At 32.7% G+C, this 13,350-nt stretch overlaps 1 protein-coding gene across 1 annotated transcript; it reads left to right on the top strand.

Moving 5' to 3' along the window:
* The first annotated feature begins 5,938 nt into the window (after positions 1-5,938).
* LOC125219056 lies at positions 5,939-10,909 on the top strand. The gene is made up of 4 exons (XM_048120918.1): positions 5,939-6,763; positions 8,484-9,080; positions 10,173-10,461; positions 10,542-10,909. The coding sequence occupies exons 1-4, from the start codon at positions 6,146-6,148 to the stop codon at positions 10,583-10,585; spliced, it is 1,548 nt and encodes a 515-aa protein (XP_047976875.1). The 5' UTR covers positions 5,939-6,145; the 3' UTR covers positions 10,586-10,909.
* Positions 10,910-13,350: the final 2,441 nt, after the last annotated feature.

The raw sequence follows: 13,350 nt of genomic DNA, 5'->3' as shown, positions 1-13,350 counted from the left end.
GACCAAATTTAACCCAAATATTAATTTCTTTTTCCCAACTATCACTAATAAGTCCTTGTGTTTTATTTACCCTCATTAGTGAGAGCACTTTTATCTGATGGTCAACTTGTCTCATTACATTCTTGATATGACTTTACACAGCTATTGGAGCGGATACGAGAAAAATAATGGTAGGAATATTTGAGCCCTTTTTGTTATGTTCATAAATAATTTTGTACTAGTACTATATTTGTTCTTTTCCTTTTCACGAACTCATTTTTTTGTAGTTAAGTTTTATGTTCTTTTTTAGCACTCCTTAATCCTTCACATCTCTAGAAATTTTGTGTTGAATAGCGTTAGCTTAATAAAAGTCGACGATCATTTGATAAATTCGACAATATAAAAAAAATATGATGGAATTTATAGGGGATTAAACCCCATTTGCATGATGTATGTGTCTGCCTATACTCGGCGGTGACTTAGTGCATTATATATATGTTACGAGCTGTCACATCGTATAGACTATAGTATTTAACATGAGCAGAGTTTACTCAATATGCACCTTATGAACATAATTAACGAAGAGGAGAAATGTTTCGTACCAAAGGGAATAACTCATCTTAGAAGACTAGTTTGTTAGAAGAGAGAGTTCATTTAGTCTATAAATTTTACATCGGTTGCTCTTACGGTCGACGTGAGACATTGAGCCAACATCTGTTGGTCACAACTGGTTCTTTGCGAGGCCACCACTCCAATTTCTCATTGGTCACGGCGAGTTCTTTGCAGCGGCGTATCCAATTAAGTACAAGGAGGTACAATTAAATCCCCAAAATTGTGAGTAGCCTAGTGATAAAATGCTCCCATTCCTAGCTATAGACCCGGTTTCAATTCCCCTTAAGCTGTGATTTTGGCCATTCTACCTATATTTTGGTTTGTATATTTGGCTAAAATCATTTAAGTACTCCATTATTTATGTTTCTTATTAATGTATCATTAATATACTAATATATTATTTGTTTTTTCATTTGTTTTAGTTTTGTTACGTATGAATATATTATAGGCTGTAATCATAGTTATTTATGTTTTTTAATTATGATCATATTTTATTATTTATACTATTAGTAAATATGATACATTCTGTTTTAAAATTTTTAAAAAGTCCTTCTAAACTACTAATTAAATAAATTCTCTATTATATAATAATAATAATAATAATAATAATAATAATAATAATAATAATAATAATAATATTCTCTATTTTATATAGTGAAAATTTTCAAATAATAAAACGCAAAAAATTATTTTTTATACTATATAATCATTTCACTCACTTGAAAATAAATAATTGAGATAATAGAAAAAAATAATTTATATAATAGAAAAAGATCAATTGAATATTAAATCTCTAAGTTAATGTAATTATGAATCGCACCCCCAATTTAAAATTTCTGGATCCGCCACTGGTTCTTTGCCCAGCCACCACTCCGAGTCGGCCCCAAAAGTACCAGTTGGGTACTTTTGGGCCGGCCACCACTCCAAGCCATTTGGGTTATGGGTTCTTAATGAAAGCACTAATATTACTAACCAAGCGGAATAACTCATCCCAAAATATTAGCCTGTTAGGAAAGAGACCACATTTAGTCTATAAATCCCACATCGGTTGCTCTTATGGCCGATGTGAGACATCGAGTCCATAACAAGAAGGGGGCGCCACACTGTGGGATGCAGTGCACCCCCCATTGCTGGAGTTTGGGACAGGCATCGGGTGGGACGGGCAATGCGGGCCTGAGTGCAGGGCTCGCATTTCAGGCGCGACGCCACACCGCCAAGGTGGGATGGGCCCGGGATGTTGGGGAGCATTCTAGGAGTTGTGTGCGGTCGAAAATTTTTTGAATTTGAAATTCAAAATTCTATACATACAACCCAATTTCACTTAAATTTAAAATTTGGAATTTAAATTTATTATTTCAAAGAATTTTAATTTTTTTGGAATTGTAATTTATAGTGGTATGTGCTCCTACTTTTTCAATGAAGTAATTTAGTTATTTATAGTGGTACTTTTTATTAATAAATTAAAATTAAAATTATTGAGGTAGAAGTTGGGAGGATGTATGAGTTGTATGGTGAACAATACCCCCGTCCCACAATAGGAGTCACTCTTATTGTGGGCACGAGTTTTAAGAAATGTAAAAAATAGGAAAAAATTTAGAAAATTAGAAAAAAAATTGGTAAATTAGGAAAAAAATTACTCGGATAATGTGCTATCACCAGTGGATGGATGTCAAAATTGTTTCACAAATTTAAATTTTGGTTTCATATTCATTATATATTTCTCTAATAAAAGAAAAGTATAAATATATATAATTGACACTTTGCTTAACTATTCATGTGGGGGTGTCATATTCTAATGGCACCCTAATCCAAAATCAAGACCAAATCTCCACCCTTAGATTTTAAAATGAGTGAATAAGATTAAATCTTACGAATCTCAATAAATAGTAGACAAAATATCAACAAAAGAGTGATATCGTCATTATGTTATCATATGATAATTTTCGTGAATGTTTTTTTATATCAACATAGTGTATTACAAATATCAACAATATGTCATAAGAATATCAACACTAGTACAAGAAAATATGAACACATATTTATTGAGATTTTTACATGGTTTTATTGAGATTTTTTTATGTATTTGTTGATAAAAATCTGGTTATTAACATTTACGAAAACTAAAATAAAAAATATCAAATTTCATCATCCGAACGTCGTCGGAACATATGCAATTGAGATCTCGTTGGAATCTTTATAAAATTATCTTTAATTTGATATATTTTTTGCGAAAAAATATCTAAATCGAGAGAGTTACGTAAATTTAAAGTTATAAGATGATTTTAATGAGAGAGAAATTGACATTAATACCCTCTAATTTTATTTATTAATTTTTTTAATTAAAAATATAATCCATGTGGCATTATTTCAACCACTAGATCTTCTAATCTAATGATTAAGATTTGGTCTTAATTGGGATTGTTAATTAGTTAGTAATTGATCATTCCCCTTGTTGTGGGTACATATATATAAGAAATACTATGCAGTTAATATTTCATTACAAAATTTTATTTAAGAAAAAAAAAGGTCAATCAAGTAGCTTTGTCTTCTATATGCATTAACATATAGTTTCAATGAACATACTCTCTCCGTTTCCTAAAAATATGAATTTTAAAAGTCATATATATTATGTAAAATTGATAAAGTAAGAGAGAAGAAAAGAATTGATAAAATTAATAAATTAAGAGAGAAGAAAAGAAACATATATAAGATAAGCAAGATAAGCAAGAGGAAGATAAAAGTAGTAAAATTCTTGTTAATGAACTGTAGTGGATTGTAGATTTATTTTCTTAAATGAATAATTTCATTTTTAAAAAAAAGACAAAAAAGAAAAAAAAAATTATTTTTTAAGAAACGGAAAGAAGGTCAAATTTCTTTATTTATTAATTGGACGGGAGAAATACATCTAGACATCCCTATAAACTTTTTTTTTTTTGTTTCAATAGGGTTTAGGATTAGAAATATATCCATACATCCCTATACTTTAGTAATTTTTTTTATTTTAATAGGGTTTAGGATTAGAAATATATCTAGACATCCCTATACTTTGGTAAATTATTTTATTTTAATAGGGTTTAGGATCGTAGTGGATTGTAGATTTATTTCTTTATATAAAAAGTTTTTATTTTTAAGAAAAAAACCAAAAAAAAGTTTATTTTTTAAGAAACGGAAGGAAGGTCAAATTCTATTAATTGGACGGCAGAAATATATCTAGACATCCCTATACTTTAATTTTTTTTATTTCAGTGTAATAAATATTCTTTACAAAACTCTAGTCAAGAAAAAAGGGTCCTTCAAGTAGTTTGTCTTTTGTATGCATTTTTAGAATATAATTTTAATGAATATATCAAATTATATATTAAATTTAAAGATCTCTATATTTCATTTTGTTGTTTCATTAAAATTCTTTTGTTTTTATTTATAATTTTATTGGATTCTTATACGTTTACATTTTATTTCATTAAATCCTTATTTACAGTATTTTAACTTTTTTTTGGTAATCTAAATAATATCAACATTAATAAATTTCTAAAAATTATATATTCGGTAAAAGTATTTTGCCTAAAAAACAAGAACTCGGCTGGTGAAAACAAGAGGTATGTGAACAAAATTTGTATCTGCAATACAAGAATTAAAGTAAAGCAAAATTTATGAAACATGTTAATTAAGTTGAGCTGTTGGTGGCTTCTAATTGTCTAATCCTAATGAATCGAATTAAACCATGTGTAAATAAAAATGATTGCGTGTGTTGATAACCTCTCTCCACTATGCCTCCAAAGATATTCATTTGTGTAGATAGTAAAATGTTGAAGAGCCTTTTTATGTTTGAACTTAATATTAATTTTTTATAATAATATTATGTGGAATTAATTTAAATAATCAACAAATAATATGTTAGTTTATAACAGAAAATTTAACAATTTTATTAAAAAGATGAAAAGATATCAAATATAGTAATAGAGTTACTAAAACAAAAAAAATTACTAGTATATAAGAATCTAATGAGCAAAAGTTAAAATAGATTACCTACGAATTTGTAGTGCCTTAACCGTACACAGTGTTTATTGATAGTATTGTGTACTTTTTTAAGAATAAAAACAAAGTAACAAAATCTTAATTACTTATAGAAAATTAGTCATAATCTTACAGGTTTCAACAACCTTGGCAAACGCTACCATATTTTTCGTGCCCCCACAATTAAATAGACCAGTATTTCTTTCTAACTGTAAATTTATTGTTATTATTATTTTGTAAATCTGCAATTATGATTTATTTTCGATACAAACCACGTAAAACAGTCTACAATTATTTATTTTTTCAAAATGTGTGTTTCGTGTGCAGTGTGTATCTGGTAGATGGACCTCATTCTTCGTTACATCACACTTAGCTTTCTTGAAATTTTTAACTCACAATTTTTTATCATTTATGTTCATTCTTTGAAAATAGTCAATTCTATTTTATTTTTTTTAAATTCTTGATGGAACTCATTATTCGTTAATAATATTTCAATAACTTTTTTTTTTATATTTCTTATTTTATTAATTATACTCCATCCATCCTATAGTAATAGAGTCATTTTGCCATTTTGGTATGTTCCATAGTAACAAAGTCATTTCCCTTTTTAGTAAAAGTCAAAACATTTTTCCACACCTACTTTACTTTCTCTTACTTTTTTTCTCTCATCATCTCTCTACCTTTTTCATTTTCCACTTTATTATCTCTTACTTAACTCACCTAACACAATTTTTGTTAATCTCTGTGCCGAAAAGAAACGCCTCAATTACTATAAAACGGAGAGAGTACATTGAAATTCATATCATTTTAAAAGTGTCTATTTTATAGGATAAATAGAGTACTCCCTCCGTCCATAAAAAATAGAGCAATTGGTTTATGACACGAGTTTTAATGTAGAATTGGTAAAATAATAGAAAAGGGAAAAAGTAAGAGAGAATGAGAAATAGTAAGTGAGAAGCAGTATTAGTGAAATTATGTGTATGGTTATTATTGTTGAAAACTTTCTATAAATAAATGTGCTCTATTTTTTATGGACGGCCAAAAATAGTAAATGTGCTCTATTTTTTTTTTGGATAGACGAAGTATTAGTCAATCCCGGATGAAATCATGTCACCAAAAATACTAGTACTCTAACACAAATGGAGTACATGTAATTAATATGGCTTGAATTTGCATATCTGTTTGATGGATCTTGCTGAATATACATCTTATTTTTACCTTTTTAAAATTTGGGATTTGTGAAAAACGCCCTACTTCTCCCCCTATATATATACACTAGAGGTTATGAAACATTGTTACTACCATCAATTAAAATTAAATTCCAAATTATGAAACCACATCAAAATTTCCAAGACGTCAACTCTTTTCCATTTCTCCCCAATTTCAACCATATCCTCCCACCCCAAGAAACAAAATCACTACACTAATTAAATTCCTCTTTTCACAAATCCCTTTACTTTTAATTTTAATTTGTTGCATGTCACAACAATATTCCCCCAAATTAGTTCTCTTTTTCCCTTTCCAAAGAAAAGGAAAGTGAATGGAATTCTTCACAAAGACTCCCGCCGTGAGGCTGAAGAGCCACCTCAACCGATACCTCACCGCCGGCGACGACCAGTCGTCGACGCGCCAGAGCCGCTGCGGCGACGTGAGGCGGGCGCGGTGGCTGGTGGAGCTCGTCGACACCAATCCGCATGTCGTCCGCCTCAAGAGCTGCCACGGCCGCTACCTCACCGCCTCCGCCGCCGCCGCCGCCGATCCCATCTTCCTCGGCCGGAAGGTGCTCCAAACCCTGCCGGAAAATCCGGCGAGGGATCTGACGATCGAGTGGCAGCCGATCAGGGACGGCTTCCAGGTCAAGCTCAAGGCTGCGGGCTGCGGCACCTACCTACGGGCGAACGGCGCCGCGCCGCCGTGGCGGAACACGGTGACGCACGGCGGAGCCGGCGGCCCCGGGAATTGGCTGGTGTGGGACGTGGAGGCGGTGGAGGTGGCGGAGGATGAGGCCGTGGTGGATTATTGGTCGATGGTTTCGAGCCTCTCGCCGGTGGCGGAACAGATTTCGGGGCTCGATATTGGTGGTTACGGCTTTGAATCGCCAGTTTCAGTGTGGTCGCCGGCGCCGGCCACGCCGTTGCGGTGGTGGTCAATGAATAAGGTATGTTTTATTTCTTAGTAATAATTTTGTTTACTTAATTAGAGATTATTTTTAATTTGTGATATTTCTTTCGGATTTAGGTTGTTATATAAGTTTTAAGTTTGATGAAATATTACTAAAATAAGATTTTGTTATTTAAGTTTAAGATCGGGTAGAAAATGGTGAAAGGAAGTAGAGAATAAATGTCTATAAAAATAGTTTTATTTTATATATTAGGGCGTTAAAAAAAATCTCATTTCTAAAAATAAAAAATGTCTGTTTTACTTTATTACTTTTTCTTCATTCTCAACTTTATACCCTTTCTATATGTTCTTACTTCGTTCATTTTTTTTTTCTTTTTACTTTATCAATTTCACATTGTGTTATTTATAACTAAGACTATTTTTTCAGACGGAAGAAATAATATTGTTGTTATTGAGAGAATAAAACAGGATAAAATAAGTTAGGTAATAAATTCTATTTAAGGCATTATGCAAATAGGTTGGTTAATTTAATTATATTTTAGTCTTTTTTTTATTAATTGTTAAGTACAAACTTTACTCTAATTTGTCATTTCAGTCATATAAGTAAAAAAAATTATGCAAGTAGTTATCAAGGAAAATGTCAAAAATTTGTACATGGGAATTTCATACATTAAGTATCATTAAATATGAAAGTTGACTGTAATGAACATTATTTACCATGATTTATTCATTCATAGCTGGTCCATATTTGTGGCCCCTAGTTATTCAAAAGATTTTCTATTGTTGAAAATATGAACCGTGAAAATTCACTAGCATCTTTTTTTCTTTTATTTATTCACTTAAAGAAAATTAAAGTCATAAATTAATGTATTTTGAAGATATAATTCAGACTGTAAATCCCAAACCTTAATGATATAGTTTGAGTTAGAGTTATACTAATTGATTGCAACATAAAGATTATTGCGCTTGTAGTTAATGTTATAAATCTGATTAATGTTCTCACATTCGCAGATTATACCACTAAAAAGTGTACAACCAACAAAACTGACAAATATTTATAGAAAATCGTAATAATATTGATTAATAGAGAATAATAGTTTAAGAAACGGCCGTAATTGTGCTGCTTTAGGAATTATGTTGGTGTGGTTATTGCGTAGGGCGTCATTAACCTCTCATTACTTTGTATAATTAGATGATTAGTATTGTATTGATTAATTTATTAATTGGGTTATTCATGCTATGATACTACACACGTCACGTTCTACTATATATTTATATTGTGGGGCTAGTTTGTAAAATGACGGCCTAAATGGGATTGCGTGTACCGTTTCATAAAGCAAAAAATATTGCTCTTTCTACGGTGCACAATTGATTGAAATGGCACTAATAATTTAAATGTCGATACTCGCAATTTACTTGGTTTGATTTTGTTTAACCTCAATATCGATACCTTATATTTAAATCATAACGTATCGTTTGATTTGTTGCATAACTCTGTTATTTTCCTTTGATTAGATGCCAAAGCAAGAGGATCATGTAACCAAATTTTCATCCAACTGAAATACTCCATTTGCTTATTTTGTTATATTTTCCTTTCATTTGGAAAAAGATATTTTCATAATAGGAAATGTTTAACTTTAGATAGATTAAATATTTTTTTTTATAAAGTACATAATGATACTTATTTTATTTTTATCAATTGTTTAAAATATATACTAAAAGTAAAAATCATATAACCCGTGCTGGTTCTCTTGCAGAATCACGAGCAGCATCTCCACTCGTTTGGGCCACGAATGTCAGCAATCGACTTATTTCAGAATGCGAAGACGGTGCGGCTGAAAGGCTCGCACGGGAAGTACCTCGTGGCCGAGGCCGACAAGGTCTCGGTCACGCAGGAGCGCAGCTGCGCCTCCAAATCGGCGAAATGGGAGGTAGAGTTCGTGGAGAGCTCCGACACCATAATCCGGCTAAAGAGCTGCTACGGGAAGTACCTCACCGCATCGAACCAGCCGTTCCTGCTCCGCATGACGGGGCGCAAGGTGCTGCAGACGCTGCCACCGCGCCTCGACAGCTCGGTCGAGTGGGAGCCCATCAGGGAGCGCGGCGCTGTCAAATTGAAGACAAGATACGGCCGCTTCCTGCGGGCCAACGGCGGCCTTCCGCCGTGGAGGAACTCGATCACGCATGATATTCCGCATCGGGCGGTTACCAAGGACTGGATTTTTTGGGAGGTTCATGTTGTGGAGTTTCTGCCGCCGCAAATCGCGGTGGCCAAGGAGGATTGCTTTGCCTCTGACGCGACCTCTCCAACCTCCACCCAGTCGTCCATGTCCGCTAGTTTTTCTAGACAAGAGGTAATTTCCATTACTCAACTCTCCCTCCGTACAAAAGTATCTCATTTTGCCATTTTTGTCTGTCCACCAATAAATGTCATCTATGTTGTTTTATTTCTTTTGGTAATGGACTTTATTTTACTCACATCTCACTATAAAATCCTCCACTAACCTTTTCCACTTACTTTCTACTACTACATTTCTTAAAACTCATGTCTAGCCAAATTAGCCATGTGGACAAAGGGAGTAACAAAATTCGAATATTTAGAGAGTATGGTGGAGTTTGTGTGGTAGAAAATTGAATACTCCCTCCGTCAATGAATTAAAGTCTCACCTTTACTTTTCACGAGTGTTAAAAAATATGAAAGAAAATGAGAAAAAAAGTTAGCAGAGTGTGGGTCCCATAAAATATATTGGTTTTATAATATAATGTGAGTGTAATGAGTTAGTGCAAAGGACCTGTTACCAAAAATGAAAAAAGTAAACACGGACATTATTTCATAGACGGAGGAAGCATCTAAATTGAGTTTAATTTAATTATCGTCATTGAAAATGCAGTTCGTATGATATGTGTGTGGGGTTATGGATAAAAAAAGGAAAAGGTCCCTCCGTCAATGAATTAAAGTCTCACCTTTACTTTTCACGAGTGTTAAAAAATATGAAAGAAAATGAGAAAAAAAGTTAGCAGAGTGTGGGTCCCATAAAATATATTGGTTTTATAATATAATGTGAGTGTAATGAGTTAGTGCAAAGGACCTGTTACCAAAAATGAAAAAAGTAAACACGGACATTATTTCATAGACGGAGGAAGCATCTAAATTGAGTTTAATTTAATTATCGTCATTGAAAATGCAGTTCGTATGATATGTGTGTGGGGTTATGGATAAAAAAAGGAAAAGGTGGATTGATTTCAGTTCTCGTCTATGAATACAATTCATATGATTCCCAGTGTGTGTGTTTATGGAGTATTAAACTGTCCTATAATTGAAATGATTTCCAATTTCAGCTATGAATTTAGTGAGTATGATTATTGGGGTGCGTGTGTGTTTATGGTTACTCTATGAAATGTAGTTGTTTTAATTTGTGTTAAAATAATTTGGGGGTAATAATTAGGTGCAGTGGGATGATTCGCCTAGAAAGGCAAGCGACGGCAGGCTAGTCTATTTCGATCTAGCCAATGAGCATGGTGAGGTTGAGAATGAGTATGGCGAGGTCGAGTGCATTGCATTCAAGGGCTTCCAAGTGAGCGAATTGGCAAGCAGGCTGGAAGACGAGCTAGGAATCACCGGCCTCACCGTCTGCACCAGAAGCCCACTGAACAGGAAGCTCCACCCTCTCCGCCTCCACCTCCCTCCCAACAACGCCACCATGCACGTTGTCGTGCTCCCCCCTTCATCAAAAGGTAGTCATCTATTTGGACATAAATTGGCCAAATGAAACATTTCTGCTGACATCTTCTCGTGTCGTTGTTGGCAATGTCAGTTAGCGAAGAATCAGAAGAAGAGACGGAGGAGCCTGTATTTTAGAAGGAATTCAGAAAAGGAAACAGTTTTGCTTCAATCTATGTTTGATAGTTCAACCTTGGAAAATGACATAATAATGCATCAAGATATTTGGTGGGTATACACTACATCAAGGTAACAAAATGTAGCAAGTATACTTGCTAGTTTCTTATGCATTTCTTTGCACGGTTGGAATAGGACATCAAGTAGAGGATCGAGTATAATGCTGTTTGGACAGCTTAATTTCTGATTGGCTGCCGAATTTGTAATAATAATTGATGTAATAATGTCTCAATCATCACTAAGTGACTGAATTTCTTTGATGATTCGAACCCCTCTCCCTTTTTATTTCCTCTTTTAATCTTTATTTTTACTTACAAAAATTTACCAAGTACCATTGCAGAAGACATAAATGGTAGGCTAAAAACAACTCAACTTAGTGTTATGCGAATTTAACTCATAAAAGAAATATGGAATCCTAAAAGTTCAGTTTCTATAATACAAATACAAAAATCTACTCTGTGTAAGGAAAACTGGCAACCTAATAGCGCCATAATCTCATCGTCGTAGTTATCGTATCAAAATACGAGTAATGAACACTACAATTGAAACAATGAAGAAGTAAAATTGTGAGTTGGTTACCAAAATTTATGGAAAATGTGCTGCATCTATAGTTAAACTGGTGATGTTTTCACTCTAAGTAGTAGATTGAGTATTCAATCATCTTAGGTATATAGGAAAGAAAACAAAAATGTTGTAAAACTAATCGCTTACATCATTAATTCCACAAAATCTTGGTAGAGCAATAGCCACGTTCCGTGAAGGGGGGTGCTTTCTACTTTGTTTATTTAAAGAAAAATATCTACAATTAAAAGAAAATAATTAAAACTATTAAGAAAATTAGAAAACAATAATTGGGCCAGACAAAATAAAGTATTGACCCACATGATGGTAACACATTATTGGTAGTTATGGAAATGGGCCAATATTTTCTTGATAAAACGCGGCCCACCAGAACATAAACGACGCAGTATTTGCCAAAGCGAACGTTGCAGCCAATGAAAACGCCAAAATGGATCCGTGGGCCCCACTCGCTTACGCGCTTGCACGTTCTTGCCCTTTCCATGACATGCCTGTCACGCTCAAACATGACAATTCTTTTCTTTTTTCCTGTTTTCTTTAATTGTACAAATATTGTGGAAATATCTATATTTGGTGTTTAACTAGAAAATATTTAAGGCTTATTTAGTCAGAAAATTAAAAAAGGATGTCTTTTTTTTTTGTTAAGGTGAAAAATGAAACTAGTAATGCATTTGTTATTCCAATAAATATTTATCGGCGTTAAATTCGTATTTTGTTGAATTGGCTAGTTTTATTTTTGTTTGTCTTATTTTAAAGTCGCGTCATATTGAATTTGAATATGTGCCTTTTGACTTGGGATATTAACAACACACAAGAAATTATCTCCAGTTATTGCATAAAGTGAAAAGTTGAATCTTATAGGAGTAGTACTTGTTTTCAATAGATATTAACAATACTACAAACACAACTCACAACAATGACTATTATTACGATAGTTAAACAATAATGAGGTTCTGAACATGATTACACAAAGTTCGCAACATATTTGTGAATTGATTAAATAACTTTAGATATAACCAGTCGTACTTTCGTTTGCTATACTCCATTCTTACTTTAAAAACGGGGATCACCTACTAAATCTGTTTCTTGAAAATAAATTTTTTTTATTTCAATAAATGAATTGCACAATCAACAGATACTAATTCCACTACTTTTTCTCTCTTATTTTATCCACTCTATCTCTTATTTCTCTTATTTTACCAATTTTGCAATAATTCTCGTATCATTTTCAAAGTTTTTAGTCTTATTAAGATTTGTATATTGAAAAGCATTTTTCGAGCATGTTGCACGGATAAAATTATTTGTATACAATAAATTTTACAATCCAATTTTAATCCCAAGGCGAGGAGAAGTAATTTTATCACATCGGTATTTGCTTATGCATTTATAAGATGTTTGTCAAATATTTAAATGTATAAAAAGCAAACAAGTCTAATTCTTCTGCATAGTAGACTGGTGGTAAATGACGTCCACAAAAGGTGACGCAGTTGATTCTTTGTAGAAGAGAAATAGAATTTCACAACTTAGATAGGGTTTGACTACCTATCGTTAAAGGCTGCAATGTTAGTCCGCATATTTCCTACCTTAGGAAATAAACAACACTGATTTGGTATAGCACTGAAGGATTCAAAGTTGGAAAAAGTCTTTCTTGTTATTTACTGAAAGACGAGATCTCGGTGATTGTGCACTACTTTGATTTATTAAATAGTGCGGATTTTTCGTAATCTAAGACACCTGATATCTTAGGTAGTGGTGATCAGTGTCTGGAGGTACTAGTATTGTTATTGCAATTAATCGTGTGTATAGTGCATCCACTTCGATGATATCCTCAAGGGGTGTTCGAAAAAGGTTTTATTATTCAAAAACCCGGCCGGTTGAATTTATTTCAGAATTATAAATAAAGATTTTGAACTAGACACTCTTGGAACGAGATAATATTAATTAATTAAGTCAAATAGCAAACTTAAATTAATTAATTAATAAATATATATTAGACACGGAAAATATTAAAATTAAAGATGTAAAGTCAGATTACTCGTAATTTAAGTTAGACGGGCAGTCAATATTATTTTAATGCGGTGACTAATAATAATATTCGGTTAGACTTGTACTCCCTTTGTCCCATTAGAAATTAAATATTTTCCTTT

The sequence above is a fragment of the Salvia hispanica genome, chromosome 4 (genome assembly GCF_023119035.1).
Source record: "Salvia hispanica cultivar TCC Black 2014 chromosome 4, UniMelb_Shisp_WGS_1.0, whole genome shotgun sequence".
Classification (NCBI taxonomy): Eukaryota; Viridiplantae; Streptophyta; class Magnoliopsida; order Lamiales; family Lamiaceae; genus Salvia; species Salvia hispanica.
The sequence above is the reverse complement of the archived record's forward strand: the minus strand, read 5'-3'. Positions and strand labels throughout refer to the sequence as shown.

Coding starts and splice junctions, on each gene's coding strand:
- LOC125219056 (XM_048120918.1), top strand. CDS start 6,146: ATGGAATTCTTCACAAAGACTCCCGCCGTGAGGCTGAAGAGCCACCTC. Junction 9,081..10,172: donor CTAGTTTTTCTAGACAAGAG/GTAATTTCCATT, acceptor GGTAATAATTAG/GTGCAGTGGGATGATTCGCC. Junction 10,462..10,541: donor GCTCCCCCCTTCATCAAAAG/GTAGTCATCTAT, acceptor TGGCAATGTCAG/TTAGCGAAGAATCAGAAGAA.